Raw genomic sequence first — 27,117 nt, 5'->3', positions numbered from 1 at the left:
TTTTCTGGCCCAGTGGTTCTTGAGAAGAAGATTTTTAAAGATTTTTCCCATATATTTCTATGTAAAACTTTGATTCCCCATTGTGCCCCTGCCCAACCCCCAGGAGTCATGATTTAAACAATTTAGAATCTACACTACCCCAAGATGCTTCCACATAAGTTTCAGTTTTTATTGCCCAGTGGTTCTTGAGAAGAAGATTTTAAAAGATTTTTCCTTTATAATTCTATGTAAAACTTTGATTCCTCATTGTGGCCCCGCCCTACCCCGGGGGTGGGGTGGGTGGGTCATGATTTGAACAATTTAGAATCTACACTACCCCAAGATGCTTCCACATAAGTTTCAGCTTTTCTGGCCCAGTGGTTCTTGAGAAGAAGATTTTCAAAGATTTTTCCTATATATTTCTATGTTATAATTTGATTACCCATTGTGGCCCGGCCCTACCCCCGGAGGTCATGATTTGAACAATTTAGAATCTACACTACGCCAAGATGCTTCCACATAAGTTTCAGCTTTTCTGGCCCAGTAGTTCTTGAGAACAAGATTTTTTAATGACTCCAACCTATTTTTGTTTTTTCTTGATTATCTCCCCTTGTGAGGGGACTTGGCCCTTCATTTTAATAATTTAAATTCCCCTTCACTCAGGGATGCTTTGTACCAATTTTGGTCAAAATTGGCTCAGTGGTTCTTGAGAAGAAGTCAAAAATGTGAAAAGTTTACAGACGGACGGACGGACAAAATGTGATCAGAAAAGTGAAAAATGAAAAAAGACTGATAATTTTGAGTACAAACTTTCTCATGAAAATATTGTTATTTTTAATAAAAAGAATATAGAATAGAATAGAATTGTTGCTTATATTCATAGGATTACCTGCACTACAAATATGGATAGTAGAGTCAAAGTCTACTCTTCAAGATATTAACTAGAACTGTCCAAATGGGACAAAATAACCCCCGCTGGGTTTTTCAGAGGTCCTAAATCATGAATATTTTATGGATCTAAGAGAAGAGAGAAATGCTAAAACATTTTTAGTCAAATGTAATTGTTGCTCACTATATTTTTCATAAATGAAACAAAAGTGCAGCCTAATAAAAAAAACTAGATGCTGTCATGAGACAGTAATACCCGCACTAAGGTGTTTGCCTCTAAATACACAATCCTACGGGCAGCTTACCAAGGAGAAAGTCAAAATAATTCTATATAATTCAGGCACGTAGCATCGTTTTTGAAAGTGGGGGGGGGGGGCAACCTGAGAAATTGTTTTTTACTTACCTAAAAAAATTAACAAGGAAAAAAAATGAAATGATGGGGGGGGGGGGGGGGGGGGGGTAGTAGTGGCCACCTTTTTTTCAAGGAAAAATTACTTTCACTTCCAATTTTTTTCCCAATATTTCCTTGCTATGTGTAAACTGTGGTAAAAAGTGGGGGGGGGAGCAACCATCTTTTCAATGGACATTTTCTTATAGTACAGGTAATGTTGGAAAAAAAGGGGGGGGGCAGCCCCCCCCCCCCCCCCCCGGTTGCTACGTGCCTGTAATTTACATGTATTCATCAAATTGAGTATGAAATTATCCCTGTGACCTATAACTCAGAACCTCTTATATTTATTTTACATGCTTAATTCATTATATACCAGTTTGAATTCTATTAATGATGTAAATTAGATTTTGATAAATGTTTTGCTCATAATAGGACCTTTTTAAATTTACTAATCCCCCCCCCCTCGACACCACAATCACACACAGTACATACTTTTTGGAATAGGCTAGATGGAACAGTTTTGTTAAAACATTGTTTGTTATGAATTAATTTAAAATTTGTTCTTGACATGTAAATTCTACATCACATCACGTTGCGTCACCCATTATCATATTTTTAGATTAAACTCCATTCGGTACACCTCGGCCGATTCCCATTCATCTGATAAGGTGACGGAATCGACGGCACGAAGGTTTTCCAAATGGAATAGCATTATAACATGCTGCAGAATGGTGTGCATTGGATTAATTCATTTTGTGCTATAATTGGATTAATTTCATGAAGTTTACAAGACCTATGGAGGTCGGTAAGTACAAGTTTAAGTATAGAGGGGGGTAAAATAAACCCAAACGATTAGGTTAAAGTTCAAAAAGGGTCAAAGATCATCGCATGCCACACTAGACAAATTTCATGTTGTGAAGTTATCTCCCCTTGTCGATGTCGATTCAGTTACTGCCAATACTGGTGCGGATCCAGAATTTTTTTCGGGAGTAGGGAGGGGGTTCACATCTCAGTCAAAAAATTCATGCCTAGAATATCCTGACAAGCAGGAGAAGAAAAAACTCATAAACTGAAAACAAATAAACAAAATAAAAACAATGATAGTGGGGTCAATGTTTTCTAAGTTAGGGGGAGGATGTCCAAAGTCATTTTTTATTTGCTTCAGTATATTGTCTTGTTTAAATAACAAAGGAAATTCCAGGGGGGGGGGGGGGTCCAATTTCCCTACCCACTCCCTATCCCTGAAATAACAATCTATTTTGTGATTCCAATTAAATAGTATATTTTTTTCCATTTGACTAATTATGTACATATTTTGTTTCTTGTGTTTTATGTCTGTCTATTTGTCTGCAGAAATTATAACCTTGCCGATAAATTTTAAGTGGGATGGGCTAAACAAATGGCTTCTACATTTTATAGGTTTATTTCTTGTGACAATTAAGACCTTTTATTTGGGTAACATTAATTTTTACCTCTGATCACTTGACCTAGAATACACATTTTTACAAGAAAAATACCCAACTTTAAACTTGGCCTAAATTTTGATCAGTAGGTACTAGGGCTTTCATGCTTAACATGTGTATTCATTGTGAACTGTCAACAGGTATAAATATGTTTGACCTTGACTGTAGAGTTTGAACCACTTAAAAAATTAACCTTGGCAATTAACTTTTGAACAGGAAGTACTAGGGATTACTTATTTCACATGTGCATTCCTTGTGACAAGACTTTTTTCTGATACCAACAATTTGAACCCTTTGACCTTGACCTTTGAGTTTGACATATATTTGAGAAACTTCAACCTTCGCCATAGGCTTCCATACAGGGACATCAGTGTTTCACAAACACATCTTTTCTTCATTATTATTTGGTGGTGTCTCCATATGAGGGAAAAATTCCCGAGAGAGATATATTCACAACAAACAAACAAATTACTTAAGAAAATATAAAACATGAATATGTTGGTCATGCATATCTCTGCATGAAAAAAAAACAGCTTTTCAAATACTGCAACCATACTGTAACCCTTTCAAAACACTCATTTGAGCTTTTCTGGTTTCCTTATCATATAACGTCTGTCGTGACATGCCGTCCATCTGTTTGTCTGAAAACTTTTTACATTTTAACTTCTCTAGAACCACTGGTCCAATTTTACCCATGCAATTCATATAGAAATATGTACATTTGTATGTCAGACTGTCCTTCTGTCTGAATAAAATTAACCTTGGTCATCACAGTCATATCTACTGAATGAGAAGAGACAAGGCATTCATATTAAACTAATGTACTAGTATTTACCTGTGAGAATGGCATGTTTTTTTTTTTTTACATATGACCTAGAAGTTTAACCTACTTGTAAAAAAATTTAATTGTTATAAATTCATCATTGTGAAAGAGAAAAGTTAGTGCATTCATATTATAATGCATGTATATTATTATCTGTGATAAGATCTTTCCAAATGAATCATGACTTTTACTCTGTGACCTTGACCTTGAAGCCTAACCTACTTTTCAAAAATGTTGCATTTGCTTATAACTTTTGATTGAGATGAGATATGACTCTCACATTTGACATGTACATTAATTACTCATAAAAATTCAAGGTGTTTCCCAGCTTGCAATGTTTTTTTACTCTTTAATGTTGATGTTTTACATAATTTTCAAGATATTTAACTCTCTTAAATGATGATTAGGCTTCTGAGTAACATTAAGGAGGACTTCATGAAAGACAGGACTTTTTGCACAAAAAATGTCATTTTTCCAACCCCATTTGACCTCCCAGGGCAATATCAATTCCAAAACCTTGCTGCACATCTACATGACACTACCAACCATCTCCCTAAAGATGATTAGGCTACTGTGTAAAATGTAAGAGAATTTCAGGGAAGACGGGGCTTTTTGCAAAAAAACTTCATTTTTTTTACCCCTATTTGACCCCCCGGGGCAAAATCAAAATTCCAAAACCTTACTGCACATCTACATGACTACACCAACCATCTCCCAAAAGATGATTAGCCTACTGTGTAAAATGTAAGAGGAGTTCAGGGAAGACGGGGCTTTTTGCATAATAAACGTCATTTTTCGACCCCCATTTGACCCCCCGGGGCAAAATCAAAATTCCGGAACCTTACTGCACATCTACATGACACCACCAACCATCTTCCAAAAGATGATTAGCCTACTGTGTAAAATGTAAGAGGAGTTCAGGGAAGACGGGGCTTTTTGCAAAAAAACGTCATTTTTCGACCCCCATTTGACCCCCTGGGGCAAAATCAAATTTCCGAAACCTAACTGCACATCTACATGACACCACCTTCCATCTCCCAAAAGATGATTAGCCTCCTGTGTAAAATGTAAGAGGAGTTCAGGGAAGACGGGGCTTTTTGCAAAAAAACGTCATTTTTCGACCCCCATTTGACCCCCTGGGGCAAAATTAAATTTCCGAAACCTAACTGCACATCTACATGACACCACCAACCATCTCCCAAAAGATGATTAGCCTACTGTGTAAAATGTAAGAGGAGTTCAGGGAAGACGGGGCTTTTTGCATAAAAAACATCATTTTTCGACCCCCATTTGACCCCCCCGGGCAAAATCAAAATTCCAAAACCTTACTGCACATCTACATGACACCACCAACCATCTCCCAAAAGATGATTAGCCTACTGTGTAAAATGTAAGAGGAGTTCAGGGAAGACGGGGCTTTTTGCATAAAAAACGTCATTTTTCGACCCCCATTTGACCCCCCGGGGCAAAATCAATATTCTGAAACCTTACTGCACATCTACATGACACCCCCCACCATCTCCCAAAAGATGATTAGCCTACTGTGGAAAATGTAGGAGGAGTTCAGGGAAGACGGGGCTTTTTGCATAAAAAACGTCATTTTTCGACCCCCATTTGACCCCCCGGGGCAAAATCAAAATTCCGAAACCTTACTGCACATCTACATGACACCCCCAACCATCTCCCAAAAGATGATTAGCCTACTGTGTAAAATGTAAGAGGAGTTTAGGGAAGGAAAGTGTGACAGACGGACGGACGGACGGACATGAGTAACAACAATATACCCGAACTTTCTTTAGAAAGTGCGGGTATAAATAGACTAAATATAAGGATCAGACACGAATTATGAAATTTTTCTCCCAGTGACCTTGAACTTCCCCAAATGACCTTGGGTCAAGGTCATGACACTCCCTTAGGTCATGAGCAATCTTTGTATGAAATAGGGTCCTACCAAGTTTATCCATAAGAAAGATATGGAGTAGACACGAAATATGACATTTTTCTTCCAGTGACCTTGAACTTCCCTAAATGACCTTGGGTCAAGGTCATGACACTCCCTTAGGTCATGAGCAATCTTTGTGTGAAATAGGAACCTACCAAATTTATCCATAAGAAAGATATGGGTAGACACGAAATATGACATTTTTCTTCCAGTGACCTTGAACTTCCCCAAACGACCTTGGGTCAAGGTCATGACACTCCCTTAGGTCATGAGCAATCTTTGTGTGAAATAGGAACCTACCAAATTTATCCATAAGAAAGATATGGGTAGACACGAAATATGACATTTTTCTTCCAGTGACCTTGAACTTCCCAAAATGATCTTGGGTCAAGGTCATGAGCAATCTTTGTGTGAAATAGGAACGTACCAAGTTTATCCATAAAGAAGATATGGACCGGACACGAATTATAAAATTTGTCTTCCAGTGACCTTGAACTTCCCCAAATGACCTTGGTTTAAGGTCATGACACACCCTTAGGTGAAGTTCGGTCATGAGCAATCTTTGTGTGAAATGAGAACCTACCAAGTTTATCCATAAGAAAGATATTGACTGGACATGAATTATGAAATTTTTCTTCAAGTGACCTTGATGTTCCCCAAATGACCTTGGGTCAAGGTCATGACACATCTTTAGATCATGAGCAATCTTTGTGTGAAATAGGAACCTACTAAGGTTATATATAAGAAAGATATTGACCGGACACAAATTATAAAATTTGTCTTCCAGTGCCCTTGAACTTCCCCAAATGACCTTGATTCAAGGTCACGACACACCCTTAGGTGAAGTTAGGTCATGAGCAATCTTTGTGTGAAATGAGAACCTACCAAGTTTATCCATAAGAAAGATATTGACCGGACATGAAATATGAAATTTTTCTTCAAGTGACCTTGAACTTCCGAAATGACCTTGGATCAAGGTCAAGACACACCCTTAGGTCATGTGCAATCTTTGTGTGGAGTAGTAGATTCTAATGTTCTAATGTAAGAAAGTTATGGACCGGACATGTTTGCACAGACAGCTAGACAGATGGACAAGCTGATTCATATATAACCCCCCCCCCCTAAAAAGCAAAATTTCTAGGGAAGTAAGTATTTGGTTTATTACAATAGTAATCAAAATGTGATGGTGTTTTGAAATGTATTTTCAACTTTTTTGAAATAATAATTCACAGCTAGTAGTCGTTATTTTAATAGTCAACTCAATAAATGAATTTAAAATGTTGAAGCACATAATGAACAATTAATCCTTATATCTTTTTAATAGTTAAGTTATTTCAATAAGTCTTGCAATGTGGTTTTTGTACTGGATTAATTATCAGCAACTATCAAAATCATTATCTGAATCACTTCGTAAATCATTATTTCAATTTCTTTTGAAACTTTATTTCAAAAGTGAACATTATTTCAATAGTGGTTGCAGCCTATGTTTGTTATTGAATTGCACTCTCAACCACTATTGAAATAATTATTTCAATCGTATTTCAATAGTGGTTGCAATCAATGTTTATTATTTAAATGCATTCTCAACCACTTACTGAAATGAAAGAAAAAGTGAGCAAGCTCACATACCCCACGCTCCCCCAAAAGTTGAAGTGCTGAAGTGTCCAGAAAAAATAAAGGAATCAGAATTTTTTGGTAATATGCACATCTACATATTGTGTCCAAAATATCTGCAAAATTTGACGAAATTGTGTGCAGCGGTTTAAGAGAAGTTGTGCTGACAAACTTTTTTTCTCAATATTCAAGATATAGCCAAAAATCTAAGTTGAAAAGTGTGGAATTTCCTGGAATAAATACAGGAATCGGAATTTCCTTGTAATATGCACATATACACATTGTGTCTTAAATATCTGCATAGTTTGACGAAATTGTGTGCAGTAGTTCATGACGAGTTGTGCTGACAAACTGTTCACCTCTATATTCAAGATATGGCCATAAAATCTAAGTGTAAAAGTAGGAAATTCCTGGAAAAAATTCAGGAATTGGAATTTCCTGGCAATATGCACATCGACACATTGTTTCCTAAATATCTGCAAAGTTTGAAGAAATTGTATGCAGCAGTTTAAGAGGAGTTGCACTGACAAACTGTTCATCTCGATATGGCCAAAGTTTTTTTTTCTCTTGGTTTACGATTCCGCCGACCCTATCTTTCCCTATTTACAAAAATAAAAATGTGTCTGACTCTCGAAACTGGACTCTTAATCCGAAATTTCCTCGACCAAACGATGTTTTTATGATTTACAACACATCTTAAACATTCAAATGATCTCCATAAATACAGATTGTCAGGACCAACCTAGGGGGCGACTCACTTACAGACTGTTTCTATACTAATGACCAATGCATCGAATACTCCGTCTGAACTCCTCTAGATTTTACAATTCCGGGTATGAAAAAGTCCATAGTTACAAGTTATACACAACAAGATGCAAAACAGCTGGACAGCTATCGATGTCATGCCAAAGATGTTGGAGAAGATTTTAGATCTTTTTGTTGTCAAATAATTAATTCATGCTGTGGATACAGACATATTTTTACTGTTAAATTGTGAAGTTATTAACTTCCCAAGTAGTCACACATCGGATCCGATAAACATAAGTATTTCAATTGGCATGCACGTACACGCGCCAAGAAGTCTCCCTAAATTTCAAAACTTCTTCCTAAATCTTTTTGAGGGAGAAATGTCTCCTTAAATTTTGGGTGTAGGTTAGTCCCTGGACACGCATATCAAAATAAGGTAAAAGTTTTTTGTGAAAGCAATCCATCACTTTTGGAGTTTCCAAAAACTTTTTCATAAGTGGAAAGGGGCTGACCAAAGAATAGCCGATTCACTTAATTTTACCCATATTTGTCCCGGTGCAATGTGTCTTTTATGGAAACTCATTCTTGTAAGTCAGAAGAATGAAAACCATCAACAGTAATAGAGCCTCTGATACTCCTATTTCTGTTCTTGAGTCATTTGACGTGTGATTCTTTTTTGTTGACATAAAACCGAATAGTAAAAAAAAAAATAATGTTGAAAAATCTTATGTGTTCATTATTTTTATTTGAATACATTTCAATGCCACTCTAGAAAAAAATATGTCAATGTTCCAAATTATTTTTATTTTTATTTTTCGACCGCCTAATGCATATTTTTGTGTCAAAAAATCGTAAACCAAAAAAAATAAAAACTTTGGCCTATTCAAGATATGGCCAAAAATCAAAGCTGAAAAGTACAGATATTCCAGGAATAAATAAACTAACGTAAACTAACTAATGTAGCACTCGAGAGCACTAGCACTAAAATAAAGATAACAGTCTATGCTATAAACAATATTAATCAACACATCCAGCTTTTGAACATCTGTTACATATAAAACAAAATAAAAATGTAGTAATTTTTTCCCCCTCATGTTGACGTTTTTGCACTTAAAATTATGGAACACTTCTAGTATATCCGTCCCTATAAATATGGCTCTAAAATAGGTGCCGCCAAAGGCAGTGTACAATATATAGACGATCGCGTGAGCGATCAACAAAATCAAAAAAGAAGCCACAAATTGCAAAATTGACCTCAAATTCGTGTTCCTTAAATTGTGAAAAATTGGGTTTTAAAAACTGATTTTTAAACATAGTTTTTTAAATTAGAATAAAAAGATTTCGTAAAATAAAGTACTTGTTTAGATAGTAAAACTCGATCTTGCGTTGTTTAGGAATGTGGTCACATGATCAATTTTTGATGTAATCTGATAAATATTCATGAGAAGCGTCACTTGTGTTTTGACGTAATGAAGAAATGCCTGATAGGACTCAAAGTGCAATGTTATTAAAGTTGCGAGATTTTTGTGAGAAATACATGGATTTAACAAATGTTAGCTAATTGCTAGTCATTGATGGATCTAATTGTGCATCATCATCGATTTGAAAGGAAAAATATTCTGAATTTGGACATTAGGAGTTCAGGATATCGAGCTGTAGTAAACGGTAAGTCGCTTTTACGATAACTTGCCTTAACTTAGCACTCAAAAGCGGTCATGTTTTAACATTAGACCTAGGTAGATTCATCCGAACTTTCGTTCATAAGAAATTCCTGTTCTTTGTAAGCAAAAATTTCATGAACTAGGCCTAACCTAGCTAACCCAAAGGCAAAGCGATGGAGATCAATGTAGGCCTATTTAAAACAGTTGCAATCTCTGAACTTTATATACTCTTACCCTAATCCGTCGATCGCATGTACAGGTGACTCTCGATGGCTCGAACTCCGATCTCTCGAAGTTCTCGATCTCTTGAAGTGAACATCGGGTCCCGTTTTTTTCCTCTATATAACTAAGCAAATTTACTCCTGATCTCTCGAATTCTATCTCTCGAAGTTCTCTATCTCTCGAACCAAAATATGGGTCACGTTACACATATTTCATTGAATTTTACTCTCTACCTCTCGAAGTTTTGATTGCGCGTGTAAACATGCCAATCGAGCGTAAAATTGATGCAGCCTGGAATTACTTGGAAAACAGTGAATGCCTGGGGCTGGCAAGCCTGGCATGGAGGTGTTAATTGGGTGTTTACTTAGATGTCATTACACCTATGGATCGTCTGTATGTTGATATAAGTAATAATTGGTTATTATTGGTAAATTATAAACGAATTATTTATTTTGACTTGACGTGAGACGATAATTAAAAAAAAAATAATTTATAAACGTTCATTTCATTAAGTTTTTTGATTATGAACTTTAATTAGAGTCTACATAATCCCAGTATGGCAGACTCTGCACAAGAAATTCCTTTCTCAAGGACTGAAAAATCTGGTGAAAACTGGAGAAAGACCCTATCAAGCTGCTGAATAGCCAAACCGACAATATTCGGGTTTCATGTAATCATGAAAAAAAGAACAAATAAATATTTCAGCTTTAGGAATTCGTTTTGTTTATTCGAAAAGCGATCATTATTGTTGATCTCAAATTAATTACCAATAAAATTCGATTGAAAACGTGCAATGACTCTATTTACATATACTTCTGGTATCTATAATATTAGAACATCGATGATGGGAACTGAAAATTCCAGATTTTATTTACTTTCTATCTCTCGAACACCTCGATCTCTCGAACTTTTCTTGCAGTCCCTTGAACTTCGAGAGATCGAGAGTCACCTGTATATTATGCAACACACCCCATATTTCACTAAAAGGTTTTCTTAATGCTTTAACTTTTACATGTTTCATACTTTATTCCTGTATATCGGCACGATTGATTCATGCAAGTTTTTGGTCACAAAAGGCAAAAATTACATGAATTAGCCCAAAGTCAGAAAGATTTCAGAGTGAATTTATAAAACAACCCCAATTTTAAAAACCATATATCCTAACCCTAATCACTCGATCGGATGTGTTTTGCTGAAGCAAGTGGGAATTGCGGTTTGTTTACATTCTGCATAGCAACGGCAAGAGAAATAACTGCTATGCGCAATTGCGTGATTCTGGGGACCAGCATACTAGAAAATTCCCCAAATTATGCATTTACAAAAAAATAGGACAAGAGGAGCACTAAAATTTTTTTTGATGTTGTCATGTGTAAACACTTGCTTAAATAAGCGTACAGTGAAACTCGTTTAGTACGAACACAGATATTGTGAATTTACGGATAAAGCGAAGTCATTTTAGATCCCCCACTATATAAATTTAATGAATTTTTTTTGCTGTACATGCAAAAAATAATCAAAATCAATGACATGCGATGTGCCAACCATTGCCAAGTGTACGGTGGACTGACTCTTGAGTACATTACCTGAGAAGTTCTGAAATATCTCTTTGTAGCTGTTAAATCGATTGGCCTGTAACCAAGCTGTGACCTCACAAGCTGAAGCATCACAAGTCAAGGGCTTCTACAAACAAAAGTCACAAAGGTAGTAATTTGTGGTCCATATTTCAAAACATAGGTAATCAAAGATTACAAAGCTCACCTCCACGAATGTAATCAGTCCAAGTAATGCAAATCTAAAATCATATTTTCTTAACAGTCAGTATTTATTCTGACAACAATATTCAAGCAAGTTCTGTTTAAATAGGTCTTAAAGTTCATTGGGGATTGATCTGTTCCAAAAACTTTAACCTGGTCACTCGTTTGGAAATGTAGGTCAGATCCAGCATCAAAAGCAAGACTGTTCACCCTTAGATGCATCATCCATGCAAGTTTGGTCTAGGTAGGGCTTATAGTTACTTGGGAATAACCTGATCACTCATCTGGAAAATGTAGGTCAGATCCAGCATCCGAAGTAAGTCTGGTAGTGTCCATCCCTAGATGCATCAGCCATGCAACGTTGGTCTGGGTAGGGCTTATTGTTACTTGGGAATGGACCTGCACCAAACACTTTAAGTTGGTCACTCATCTGGCAAATGTAGGTCAGATCCAGCATCCGAAGCAAGCCTGGTAGTGTCCATCCCTAGATGCATCATCTATGCAAGTTTGGTCCGGGTAGGTCTAATATGTACTTGGGAATGGACCTGCTCCAAAAACTTTAACCGGGACGCCAAGACTAACGCCGACACAGACGCCAACACAGATGCCAGGGGTATAGCATAAGCTCATCTCGACTTCGTCAAGGTAGCCAAAAAGTCTTTTTTTTTTTGTAATTTACAGAAATATTTTATAGTATGAAAAGAAGGAAAAAGGTGATTTTTTGAGGTACTAGTTCTAACTGCATGAATGACCTGGATGTTTGATTCTGATGATCCCAATATTTACACTCTCTGAATTTCATTTCTTACTGAAAAGAGGCCCATGAATGTTCTCAACATCACCTGAGTATAATATAACCCTTAAACCCTGCATGGAGGAGATTTTCAAAATAGAACTGTCCAAACGGGACAAAATTTCCCCCGCTGGGTTTTTTTTTAAGAGGTGCTAAATCATGAATATTTTATGGATCTAAGAGAAGAGAGAAATGCTAAAGCATTTTTAGTGCAAATGTAATTGTTGCTCATTATATTTTTAATAAATGAAACGAAGGCGCAGCCTAATAAAAAAAATAGACTAACAGACCAGACACAAATTATCAACTTTTTCTGTCAGTGACATTGAACTTGCATAAATGACTTTGGTACAGTCCCTGAAACATTCTACTTTCCCATTTTTCAGTTTTTCCCGTTTTTTCACCATTCGTTCACCATTCGCTCTCCTTTCACAGTTTTGCGTTCACCATGAGCTCACGTTCACCGTTCGCTCTTCGTTCCGTTTACTTTGTGTTCACCTGCATTCACCGTTCACTTATCGTTCAGTCTTTATTGTCATTCGGAACTCCGAAGTGAAAGGACTTATCTTTTTGATGGTAGGGATTTACACGTTGTTTTTTTTTTTAATTTAATAACTAAGATATCGTTTTTGAAGAATTATTATTTCATGGCAAAAATTATCTATGATATTTATATTTTTATTATTATAACTTAGCAGTTAATTACTTTATTCATGAAATTTCTCTGGAAAATAAATATTGTTACAAGCACATTATGTATGTAGAACAATGCTAAAATATTCAAATTTAAAATAGGGCAATTACAAATACTTCAAGCATGGCAACATTTTGTTGTTATGTAAAAGACGACAAATCAGAAATGATGGAAAATAATCTGTCTATTAATTTACCAATAGCAGCAACTACACAAAAAAAAATTCTAACAAGTATTTTCAAAAAATGCTCGAAAACATGTTAGAACTAGTTCTGAGAATTATAAACAGTACTGCTGATACTCAGTTAATTAAATATTGTTAGAGTGAACTAAACTGATCATGTTTTTTTAAAAACAAGAGGCCCATGGGGCCCATCGCTCACCTGAGAAGCTTTGTCCATGCTGTTCTTTACTGGATTTCCCCCTTGTAATACATATTGTGACCCCAACCTACCCCACTGATCATAATTTAGACAATTTGAAATCTACACTACCCCAGGATGCTTCCACATAAGTTTCAGCTTTTCTGACCCAGTGGTTCTTGAGAAGAAGATTTTTAAAGATTTTCCCTATACATTTCTATGTAAAACTTGGATTCCCCAATGTGGACCTGCCCAACCCCCGGGGGTCATGATTTGAACAATTAAATATCCACACTACCCCTGGATTTGAACAATTTAGAATCTACACTACCCCAGTATGCTTCCACATATGTTTCAGCTTTTCTGGCCCAGTGGTTCTTGAGAAGAAGATTTTCGAAGTTTTTTTCCTATATATTTCTATGTAAAACTTGGATTCCCCATTCTAGTCATTAAAAGTATTTCAAAATATACATGTGCCAACAGTGTTATTTTAAATTGGCAAGGAGTATGTGTTTCAAATTCAATTTCAAACTAAGTCCTTCCAAGTATATATTCCCAATATTTTTTTTATTATTTTTGTCCTTCAGAACTGATAGAAAAAAAATGTTAAAACTTCTTGGAAATAAATACTAAGTGACTCTTTGCCTTCGGCATGTTCGATGAACTGAGATTTCCATACCTCCATTGTGTCGAATGATTTTGATTGACAGGACAAGAGCATGGGCTTCTTGTGAAATGTGTGAACTTGAAGAAGGAAAATAAAAGCCGGTGATTACTGTCAAATGGATTTGTTAATCTTAAGAAAATGATTACTTACTGCCTGGAAATTTTAGGAAAAATAAGAATTTTTGTTTGATACAATAGATATCTGAGGATGGAGGGGGTTCTCTCTCTCGTATATTTGTCTGTTCAATCAAATATTACTTATTTAGTTTTGAAAATCTAATCTATTACATGTATAAACAAGAGGCCCACAGGCCTTACAGGTCACCTGAGTACCATATAACAACTTTCCAACAATTGAATTTGGTTCATGTTTTAAACCAAAAGCCATGGAATTCATAATTTTGAGAGAGGCACCATTGCTTATCATAATTACCTATACACTTAGCATGCTTACTCCAGTTACTTAATACCAAGAGGTAGGTCAGAGTAACAAAGAGAAAATGATCATTCCCACTTTATAACCACCAGTTGTGCACCCACCCCACAGGAACCACTGACCCTGTGGCCACATATTTCAAAATTTTGGAAATTATATAAATTTTATTCCATCATAAATGGTTGATTAACATCAAAGAGCAGATTTCAAAGCATTAATTTATTTTCAGACAATGTAAATCCCCCATACCCCTGACCCAGGGGCCCTGAAATTAACCATTTTGAAAGAGGCACCTTTCTTCATCATTAATATGTAATTAGATCATTGGCATATTAACCAGGAGCAAAGGAAAAGATTTTCAAAGAATTCATGCATTTTCACTGTAAAATCTTTAGAGCCCCACCCTAACACCAGAACCCCTGACCCAGGGGCCCTTAAATTCACAAATTGGGAAGAAGCATCCTTCCTCATCATAACTATGTACTTAGTTTATTGATTTAATACCCAGGAGCAGAGGAGAAATTTTCAAAGAATTTATGCAATTTCACTATATAATCAATAGAGACCGGCCCCAACACCAGAACCCCTGACCCAGGGGCCATGAAATTCAAAATTCTGGAAGAAGCAGCCTTATTCAACATAACTATGTCCTTGGTTAGCTTATTTAATGCCCAGGAGCAGAGAAGAAGATTTTCAAAGAAACTAGAACTGTCCAAATGGGACAAAATACCCCCCGCTGGGTTTTTCAGAAGTAAGTTTTTCCATAATAAAGATATGTATCACACATGAATTATGAAATTTTTCTTCCAGTGACCTTTATGTTCACCTACCAAGTTTATCCACAAGAAAAATATGGACCAGACACAAATTCTGAATTTTACTTCCAGGGACCTTGAACTTCCCCAAATGACCTTGGGTCAAGGTCATGACACACCCTTAGGTCATGGGCAATCTTTGTGTGAAATGAGAACCTACCAAGTTTATCCATAAAAAAGATATGGACCGGACACGAATTACGAAATTTTTCTTCCAGTGACCTTGAAGTTCCCCAAATGACCTTGGGCCAAGGTCATGTCACACCCTAACGTAATGGGCAATCTTTGTGTGAAATGAGAACCTACCAAATTTATCCATAAGAAAGATATGGACAGGACGCAAATAATGAAATTTTTATTCCAGTGACCTTGAACTTCCCCAAATGACCTTGGGTCACGGTCATAACACATCTTAACATCATGGGCAATCTTTGTGTGAAATGAGAACCTACCAAATTTATCCATAAGAAAGATATGGACAGGACGCAAATAATGAAATTTTTCTTCTAGTGACCTTGAAGTTCCCCAAATGACCTTGGGTCAAGGTCATGACACACCCTTAGATCATGGGCAATCTTTGCGTGAAATGAGAACCTACCAAGTTTATCCATAAGAAAGATATGGACCGGACATGAATTATGAAATTTTTCTTCCAGTGACCTTGAAGTTCCCAAAATGACCTTGGGTCAAGGTCATGACACACCCTTAGGTTATGGGCAATCTTTGTGTGGAGTAGTAGATTCTAATGTCCCTATATAAGAAAGATATGGACCGGACACGTTTGCACAGACAGACGGACAGCTAGACAGACGGACGGACAAGGTGATTCCTATATACCCCCCAAACTTCGTTTGCGTGGGGTATAATAATGCATTTTCACTATATAATCTATTTAGCCCCGCCCTTACATTAGAACCCTGCCCCTGGGGCCATGAATTTCACAATTTTGGCAGAGGCACTCTGCCTCATCATAACCATGTACTTGGTTTATAAAATATCCAGGAGCAGAGAAGAAGATTTTCAAAGAATTAATGCATTTTCACTATATAATCAAAAGAGCCCCGCCCCAACACATGAGACCCCTGACCCTGGGGCCATTAAATTCACAATTTTGGTAGAGGTACTCTTGCTCACCATAACTATTTAGTTAGTTGGTTTATTTAATACCCAGGAACAGAGAAGAAGATTTTCAAAGAAATAATACATTTTCAATATATAATCAATAGAGCCCCACCCTAACACCTGAGACCCCTGACCCTGGGGCCATAAAATTCACAATTTTGGAAGAGGCACTCTTGTTCATCATATCTATGTACTTAGTTGGTTTATTTAATACCAAGGAGCAGAAAAAGATTTTCAAAGAAATAATACATTTTCACTATATAATCTATATAGCCCCACCCTAGCACTAGATCCCCTGACCCTGGGGCCATGAATTTCACAATTTTGGTAGAAGACTCAATGCTGATTACAATCATGCCAACAGTCTGACTGCCTGATGTCCAGGAGTAAAGAAGAAGATTTTTAAAGATTGCATTAATTTTAGTGGTTTTAGTCCCACCCCTCAGGCCCCAGGGGGGGGGGAGGGGGGGCAGGGACCATGAAATTCACAATTTTTGTTTTCCTTTATCTATAGATGCTTTGTGTCAAATTTGGTTGAAATTGGTTGAGCGGTTACAGAGATGAAGATGAAAATGTTCAAATGTTAAACACGATGGACGACGGACGAAAACAGATAGCAATAGGTCACTTGAGTTTACTCAGGTGACCTAATAATTTGAAAGGCTCTTTCCATCATCTTGTTCAAGTATAATCGTGGCCGGGGATAGATGACAACCACTTTCCTGTCATTTTTTATCCTGAGTACATACACTGAGTCACTCCAATGCAGGAATATTATTTTCTTACAATTTTTTTTTTGAAATTTAAATTTTTCCCTAAAAAAATTAAGGTCATGCTAAAAGGAAAACAGTTGCCATGTTATAAATCAAGATACATCTTGCACCAAGAATAACTGGAATTCTTTATATTCTGTAAGTGAATAAATCCAAAACATTAATTCCATATTCATAAGAATGTTACATAAGTTGTCACACCTTTGAGAGTGTATTTTTGTAAACTACGAAGACAGAAATCAAGTGTTGAATTTATTGTGTTGTTTATATCTTATGTGAGATTAACAATAATAATACTATCAGAAATATCCACTTGCCCGATCGGACAAGTACATAGATGGTTTCACTTGCCCGAATTGAGAATTTACTTGTCCCAGGCAATTGGACAACCTATAGTGTCGATCCCTGATAAAGTAAATTTTCCTTAGCAAATTCACATTTACAAATTGACACCATTTTAATTATGACGCCAGTTATCATGGTATTCTTTCAAAATAGGTAAGGGAAATGCATGTGTTGAACAATTTTAACAGAGAGTTAATTATAAGACATCAATTAAATCTGAGTTAGCTAATTAAACTTTGACTATCGAACAACAACAATTTAACTGACAATTATGTACCTTGTCGTTAAATTTAACGGCTAGTTACGGCATTTACTTGAAGTTAATTTAACTATTGTTCATGCAACCAGATCCTGATAATACGAGGGTTGTTCGAAAAGTTCGTGGACAACTGTCATATCTTTTTTATTTGACGTCATATGTTATCCAAATTTGGTAGAAATATTTTAACAATAAATCCAAATGATATGTATTAATTTTGACAAAATATTACGATTGATTAAAAACTTATCCAGATTTTAAAAATGCAAAAATTGGATCGCGGAGCAGGTCAAAATTTAGTCAGTTGCAGACAATACAATAAATAATGTCTATAGTCATATTCTCTGTAACATGGAGGAAAAACGAAAAACTACCTAGAAATTCAAATTAAGAATTGTTACATCGATACGTGTACCAAATTATGGTTTTATAGTTTGCTTTGTTGAAAAGAAATCAACTTGAGAAGATAAGTTGTCCTTATTGAAAACGACAAAAATGATGACGTTTTAGAACGTCACGGAGCAGAAGGTACCGAAGCAATTTTTTGTATTTCTCAGGAAAAATCCTGAATAAACTCTAAAAATGTTGAAGGAATCAAGAAAATATGTCACAAGCGAGTTGTGCATGTGTGTACAATTAGTACAGGCAATATTTGAGTGACAGGGACTCTGTATCGGATGAGGATGACCTGTGAAGAAACCGTTTTACTGTAAATATCTGAACAAAACTTTACAATTTGAAACGTAAATGAAAGACAAAGGCGCTTCAGAGTTGCTTATCCTGAGAAAGCAGAGTTACCGTAATTAGGGGAGTACAATACGCACTTTTTTCCTAAAATAAATTTCTGTGAGAAAGGGATGCGTATTTTACATCACAATGGGATTTTGACAAGTTTTTCTTTCAGGTGCAACACGGCTATCATACGTACATACCGTAGTATTACCTAGAGACATATGCAATTTCTTTTGTTAATTGCCATATTTTCAACTTCGGAAAGTTATTGTTGGAAGGTATGCTTCTTAAAAATGTGCCCAAATAACATGAAAAAGTAAGTTAAAAGTAATTTGAGCTGCATGTTGATTGTCTCCGAGGAGGCCGCCATTACCGATGTTATTTTTAGACGTTCACTCATAGCTATGTCACGTGCTTCCGGAATGATAGTGCACATGCACCTTATCTGCCAGACAAAGTAATAAATCATTTTTTAATAAAATGCAATAAAATAAATATTAATTTTAGGTTTAAAATAACTCAGTGATAATCTGCAACAATATTAACACCCCTCAATACGTCCCAATGAAAGGAAGCCAATGTTGTGACACACGTGCGCTGGTCAAATGATAATTACCTATCAACACCCCTCGGGGCAATTAATTGTCTACCGACTCCTAAGCAATGTTTTTACAGTTAGAGCACTGATTATTTACTGCCATGTTAATTGCTGTGATTATTTTCTTTGTTAAAAATTGGGGGTTGGTTTCTGACCTTTCGTATGTGTGAGCATGGTGAGCATGTGTTGATTACGGCACTTAAACAATTAAACACTTGTTAAATGTAATTTTACCTTATCTTATACTTATCGGCCTCTTGTTTAAATAATTGAGAGTTGAGAAATGAAATATAAATTATGCTAAAACTTTTAATAAAAGTGGTATCATTTAGAAAAGAAGATTCAGAAGAGGAAAATCGTAGTCTTGTTAAAGAAATAAATACTTTGATGTTTCAATTTCGTTTCCGGTTAAAATATTGTAAGATAATTTTAAGCATGATTATCTAGAACCAAAATTAAATATGACAACTGATAAAACTTTCGACAATATCTCTTGCTTTGTTGAAATAAAATTATTTCATCTAAGAATATGGCGACGCATAATTTCAAAATCACCGTAACTATTCTTAAAAAAAAATCTGTTAATACTTTTTCGCAACATTATCTTGTGCTTTGTTGAAATAAATGAATAAATAATTTTCTCCAGATTGCCACGACACGGGATGTCAGGATTAAGAGAAAGTTATAAAGTGTGTATTTTAAAAAAAAAGTGTTCAGTAAATTTTTGACACCTAATCCTCGCGCCGATTTTCGTAACAAATTACCGTGATTTTCATAGTTCAGAACATCGCTTGGTAAATTTTTCTGTTGCGTATAATACATCCGAACTGCGTTTTTTTCCCCAGTTTCAGACTCAAAAAGGGGGATGCGTATTTTACATCAATGCGTATTATACTCGGCCAAATACGGTAAGTACTAAAAGAAATTAAAACCTTAACAAAGGAAATTATGCAATGAGATCAATTCTTAAAAAATAAATGTCAAGTATTAGAAAAATAATTTAATGAATGGGCATTGGAATATTCTGTGTGAAATGTATAGGTATAGTATCTATTATAAATTCTCGACGCTATGTGTTGACATCACATTGCCGTTTTGTGTGCTCCGCGGGTACAAAACATGTTGATTTTAAAATGAAGTAAATTTATTTATGTTAAATTGAATGGAATGAAACTTCACACATCAACAAAACAAATATTTTTACATATTATAATATGCTTGTTTTGAATTTCCAGTGAGTAATATAACGAAGATGGACATCGTCCACGAACTTATCGAACAACCCTCGTAAATATTTTCATTGTCTTTATTTAAGCAAATTAAATCATTTTCTTTTTGAAATACTTGTTGTACTTTTCCATAAATATTGTAATTAATTGATATACACAGGTCTAAAGGAATAAGATGCCCTAAAATTTAATATCAACATGCTCCTATCCAGCATAAAAAAAAAAAAATTAAAAAAAAAGAGGCCCATGGGCCACATTGCTCACCTGAGAAGCTTTGACCCTTCTATTCTTTACCAGATTTCCCCCTTGTAATACATATTGTGACCCCATCCTACCCACTGATCATAATTTAGACAATTTGAAATCGACAATACCCCAGGATGCTTCCACATAAGTTTCAGCTTTTCTGGCCCAGTGGTTCTTGAGAAGAAGATTTACAAAGATGTTTCCTATATATTTCTATGTAAAACTTTGATTCCTTATCGTGGCCCTGCCCTACCCCTGGGGGTCATGATTTGAACAATTTAGAATCTACACTCCCCCAGGATGCTTCCACATAAGTTTCATCTTTTCTGGCTCAGTGGTTCTTGAGAAGAATATTTTCAAAGATTTTTCCTATATATTTCTATGTAAAACTTTGATTCCCCATTGTGGCCCCACCCAACCCCCTGGGGTCTTGATTTGAACAATTTAGAATCTACACTACCCCAGGATGCTTCCACATAAGTTTCAGCTTTTCTGGCCCAGTGGTTCTTGAGAAGATTTTTTAATGACCCTACCTTATTTTTGTCTTTTCTTGATTATCTCCCCTTGTGAGGGGACTTGGTCCTTCATTTTAACAATTTAAATTCCCCTTCATCCAAGGATGCTTTGTACCAAGTTTGGTCAAAATTGGCCCAGTGGTTCTTGAGAAGAAGTTGAAAATGTGAAAAGTTTACAGACGGAGGGACAGCTAGACAGCTGGACGGACGGACGACGGAAAAAATGTGATCAGAAAAGCTCACTTGAGCCTTCGGCTCAGGTGAGCTAAAAACTCATCAAATGTGTGCAGTAGTGTGGCAGAGTCATATTTATTTAAAATAATTTTTTATCTTTATTGAATAACTTACTGAGCCATAATTTACTTTAAGCCATATTTGGTAGTAGTCTCCATTCATGAATTCTACTCACAAAATCTCATTGGCCAGTAAATTTGTACCCCCTTGTTTAACCGGTTTTTCTGCTATATATACTGAGGCATGGGCCCATCCCTGTCAGCGCTGGAAATTTAACTTACTTATTACCAGCTACCCATTGTCACCACTTGGAAGGTAATTTTCTTAGTCTATTAAATTTTTGTATTTTATTGATTAAGTCCAAGTTATAAGCTCAGGTATTTTTCATATTTTTGAAAGAAAGATATTTTAAACTATGAAAATGACATTTTGGGCTTAGTAAACTTAAATTTTCTTATTTTTGAAGTGAATAGGAAATAAAAGTATTTTGTCTCAGTATCTATGTGTATTATGATATTGTATATGTTTTTGTATTTTTAGATCTGCCATTGCTTTTTCATTTCCTAATAAATTTATAAACTGAACCTGCGTTTTCCTTCTCCGCTTGGTTATATTAGGTAACTCCAAACATAGGTAATCAGAGATTAGAAAGCTCACCTCACTGAATGTTGTCTTTAAGTAAGGCAATGTCCCACAATTAACTAACATTCTATCAGTTTACATCCCAAAATGTTAAATTTATATCTGATAGGCATGCAGTTACTTTGGAATAGACCTATCCAAAATCTTCAAACTTGTCGCCCATCAAGAAAATGTACAAGTAGTTTAATCAACATAAGACTTTTGACTTGCTCTCAAGCAATTTTTTTTCACCATTCATTTATCCTTTAAAACCTTCTTTTTGGTTTAGCTTTAAAGCTGAAAACATACGCCTTTAAAACTGGATGTTGTGTTCAGGTCATCAGTGGATGATGTGGACTTGAGTTTCTTGGTAGAACCAGTCCCTCCATTACAGCTAGAAGAATCATCTCCATCTCCTGGAAAAGTTTTGCTATTCTGTGCAGGGGATCTACAAATACAAGCTATGAATGTTTGATTGCCATTTTCAGTGTTATCAAAATCATACTAAACTGTTAATGTTTTAAATCATTTACTATTAAAAATTATAGTTCAATCAGCAGCGTACATGTACATGTACGAGTTAATGCAAACTGCTGTTAAGTTCCCTTTCTCAAAACAATAATTTATGGACTCATCTTTCTGAGAGTGAAAGTACCTGTAGATGCATGTAAATATGCAGTTAAAGATTTGGCTTTATACTGGTTAATTACAACCTCAAATGCATAAAGTTTGTGTAAATTATTGATAAAATTATTATTATAAAACATTATCAATGTCAATAATGAAACGTTACAATACGAGGGGTTATCAAAAAGTTCGTGGACTGAGGCTATAAAATTAGTACTATGTAGTCTATACTTTCAAAATTTATCAGGGACATGAAAGCAACAAAAAATAAGGGGACGACCATTTGATCCTGAGGGGGGGGCCTGGCAAATTTTTTTGAGACAGATTATTTATTTTCATGCCTGTCGAGGACAGATTATTTATTTTCAAGATTATCAAGGACAGATTATTAATTTTCTTTTATGTCTTACAGTACCTTGATCAATTGATTCTAAAGACTAATCATTTATATACCATATTCGGATACAGGATTTGGGGAGGGGACAGGTATAACTTTGTTTAGGCAAGAGGTCTGGGGCCGCCGTAAGGGCCCCAGTGGGTCCTGGGCGAAGCCCTGGTGGAGGCCAAGGGAGTACACCCCCCACCCCCGAAGCTCTTGGGGTTTCATGTATTTTAAGAGTAAAACCAGGCATTTTGTAGTGGTATTGGTTATTATGAACCAAAGTATGACATGATTAATACTGGTCATACCGTATTTTGAATGAAGTAAGTTCAGGGAGCAAAATCAACTATAAAGCTCTTGGGTTTTTCAATATGCATAAGAGTAAAACTTTTGTAGGAATTGGTTATATATGTACCAAAGTATGACGTTATTAAGTCATATCATACATGTACTTTGAATGAAAAGGGCCCAGGGGGCGAAGCCCCCTGAAGCTCTTGGGTTTTTGTGTATTTTAAGAGTAAAACTAGGCACTAAAATATTGGTATTGTCCCAAAGTATGGCATTATTATTATACCCCCCGCAAACGAAGTTTAGGGGGGGTATATTGGAATCACCATGTCCGTCTGTCTGTCCGTCTGTCTGTCTGTCTGTCTGTAGACAAGATTTTGTCCGGACCATTACTCAGAAACTATTGGAAGGATTTGTCTGAAAATTTGTACACTTATTATTCACCATATGAAGTTGTGCACCTGAAATTTTCATCTTGATTCGATTATTATTTTGAATTTTACAGGTGTTTTTTCATTTTTATTTTGTGGTTTTGTCCGGACCGTTTCTCAGAAACTATTGCAAGGATTAATCTGAAAATTTGTACACTTATTATTCACCATATGAAGGTGTGCACCTGGAATTTTCAACTCTTTTTGTTCATTTTTATGCATTTTACAGGTTTTATTTTTTATTTTAATTGACTTGTTCATTTTGGGCTCATGTATAAGGTTTGAGACATAGAATCTAGAATATCTGTACAAAAACGTTAACTACAGCTTAAAACTACTCATAAAAACTGAAAAAAAAGAAACATCATCAAGTGTTAAAAACAGTTTTTACATTGCACAGAAGATAATATAGTTTCATTTGTCTCTTGGAAATAATGACTGGACATGCATCCAGTTAAAGATAAATTAATGAGTTTGGTGTGGGAAGTTGAACATTAAGGTATCTCATTATGAACCATATGTTATCTCCTGGGAATCGGGCACAAGAATTAAAGATCTCTCTTCTCTTATTCTCTTAATTGTAATTTATTGTCTGTCAAAGCACTTCATTACTGGATGACCAGCTCTTTATTTTCAAAATGAATTTGATATAAAGTTATCAAGACTAATTTGATTTTGTATAATATGATTTTTTTTCAACAATCAGTTTGCAGAGTGACATAACACATAATTGCAATATATTTTTTTAATGCAGAAATAAAAAGATAAAATAAAAAAATAATGTTACAATGGAATTACAATGTATTAGTATTGATGTTTCATTTGGTTGCACCTTTGTTTCATTCATTAAGAAACATGATGAGCATGCAATTATATTTCACTGCAAATTTTGTAAGTAAATTATGAACACCTCTAGATCCATAAAGTATTTTTGAATTGGCACCTTCTCTGAAAAACCCAGCGGGGGGTATTTGTCCCTACTGGACAGTTCTAGTTATTATTCGTATCATACTTTGAAATTTTAAGGGAGGGCCTGGGGTCGTACACATGTACACCCCATAAATCCACCAGTGTATATTTTGTATTAATTAATCTGGAAAGTATAATTATTCGACAAGAAAATTAATATATATATATATATAATTTATCTTTTGTGGTGTATAAGAATTGGTTTGTATTTAAAGTTATTCATCACACCTACTAAGTGCACATTGTCATGTTGATAAACTGACTTAAGTATCCAGTCTGGTAATGTAATCTGATTTTAAATACTAATTGGTTCTAAAATGGCGAGCGAAGCGAGCCAAAAAAATTTTGAATTGAAGACTTTTGAGATTAAATTACACATAAATAAAAAAGGTATTTTTACAATATTTAAATATCAGAAGTCAAGGTCAGATTATTTATTTTCTCTGTAGTGGAGGACAGATTATTTATTTTCAACATTTTCAGGGACAGATTACTTATTTCCAAAATCTGCCAGGCCCCCACCTCAGAATCAAATGGTCGTCCCCTAAAGAAATGTTGAAATTTTAGCTTGATTCGTTCATTTTTTGCTAAAATATGAGAAAATAAAAAAGACATTATATGGTTACCCGTCGCCGTCGCCGTTTAGTTTCATGACGTCCCACAACGTCATTGTTTTTCAATGTCCGCTTCTTCTACGTAATACACATAATTTGATGAGATTCCTTGGAGTTGAGTAAGGACTTAAACCCGTCTTGTTTTCATGACTTTACAATGTCAGGAACAGCAGCTTTAAATGCATATAATATTGCAAATGGATTGATACATTGGGAGAAATCCTCGCTTGATTGTGCCAGCATATTATGCTTTTGGGAGTTTAATATCTACAACATATGATCAACGTCATTTTTTGACGTGAATGATTTTTCACAACTTGACTAAGAAACGACATTAACTGTGCATCCCTTTTCTCTCTGGACCTCTTTTGCATTAAAAAACAAGTACTCTGGATGCAGTTAATTTCTCCATAGCCAGTTTAAATATTTCCTAGGTCTATACCACTTTTTTCAGGGCCAAAACTTTTTTAGAATGTTGGAAAATGAAACCCCTTCCACCTTTGACGTCATTTTCAAGGACTTATTTGTTTAGACACTCCATGTCAAATTCATGATAAATTTTCATAGAACTTTTAGAATGAATTGAAAACTTCATATTTTATGAATCAATAGTGTCCCAACATATACCTGAATTAATCAGATTTTGGGATGTCAAATGTTCATATCAAAAGAGTTTTTCTTAGTTATGCTTCAGTCGAAAATACGCCGTATTCGAGGTTGCGCCACCTGGACATACCATAGCTTACAAAAACATTACTAATTCATTTAAAAATAAAATGTATGATCTGCGGTTTATTCTATAGATAGAAAAGATGATGCTAACCAGATATTTGAAAATTCATTGATGTACCTAAAGCGGTTTTAATTTGATGGCGCCAGTCCACAAACTTTTTGATAACCCCTCGTATATCTTATTATTTACATGTACTGCGATATGATGCACACGTTGAACGTGGACACGCTGTCATTGTCACTTTTACATGTACATTGTACCTAAGCTTGTTTGTACTGATACAAAATTTCAAAGTTATCTTTTATAAACAAAATATCAAAGTACTATCTGTAATATTCTATAATATACCATATAAGTAGAATTTTTAGCGAGGATTTAATTTTGGCATTATTAGCAAGGGTGCTGACATCGCTAAAAATTAATTGCGTATTATTTGTAATAGCATCTTTGGTAAGCATTTTAAAATCACTAAAATTACTTCTCGCTAAAAATGAAATACCAGATCTTGGCTAGAAATCGCTAAATTTGCGTCTCGCTAAAATTTCTACTTATACGGTACATTTTTTTCATCAATTAATAAATATTTACCACTTTATTTATGAGAACTCAGAAGTGTTAAATTTCACAACTTCATTATGACGTTCCGTAAAACGTACGAAATTCATCCATATACATATGCTATTTTGAAGACCTCTTACAGAAAATATGTAAGAGATATTGAAAAAAGAAAGTTGGTTTAAAAAAATATATAGTCTGTAGATATATCGAGAGGCAAAAATGTTCTATTTTGAAATCAGGCCAATTTTTGTACTTTATGACTCTTGCTCTTTTATTTCATCATAAACTGTTGATGAATACCAAATTACAGATTTGGTATTCTTTGATTCTATTAATTCTATTAATTGATTTTCAGACTATGTACCCCCTCCAAGTTCCCAGATCCAGGGGCCTGAAAATTAACCATTTTGGAAGAGGCAGCTTTCTTCATTATAAATATGTACTTAGATCACTGGCATAATACTAAGAAGCAAAGGAAAAGATTTTCAAAGAATTCATGCATTTTCACTTTAAAATCTTTAGATCTCCACACTAACACCAAAACACCTGACCCAGGGACCCTTTAATTCACAATTTTGGAATAGGCAGCCT

The 27,117-nt window shown here is 35.2% G+C and overlaps 1 protein-coding gene across 1 annotated transcript in view; it reads right to left on the bottom strand.

Annotated features, from left to right (window-relative positions):
* LOC134273709 (transcription factor CP2-like) overlaps positions 1-27,117 on the bottom strand; it is a 209,188-nt gene that overhangs the window by 77,504 nt on the left and 104,567 nt on the right. Inside the window, exons 7-8 of the mRNA XM_062755915.1 lie at positions 22,234-22,372; positions 11,314-11,410 (exon numbers count right to left, since the gene is read on the bottom strand). Of these exons, the coding sequence (XP_062611899.1) occupies positions 11,314-11,410; positions 22,234-22,372 (236 nt within the window). The remainder of the gene's footprint in view (positions 1-11,313; positions 11,411-22,233; positions 22,373-27,117) is intronic.

The sequence above is a fragment of the Saccostrea cucullata genome, unplaced genomic scaffold (assembly GCF_032062105.1).
Source record: "Saccostrea cucullata isolate Sc308-1 unplaced genomic scaffold, CSIRO_AGI_Scuc_v1 ctg1501, whole genome shotgun sequence".
Lineage (NCBI taxonomy): Eukaryota > Metazoa > Mollusca > Bivalvia > Ostreida > Ostreidae > Saccostrea > Saccostrea cuccullata.
This window is presented reverse-complemented; position numbering and strand designations above follow the sequence as displayed.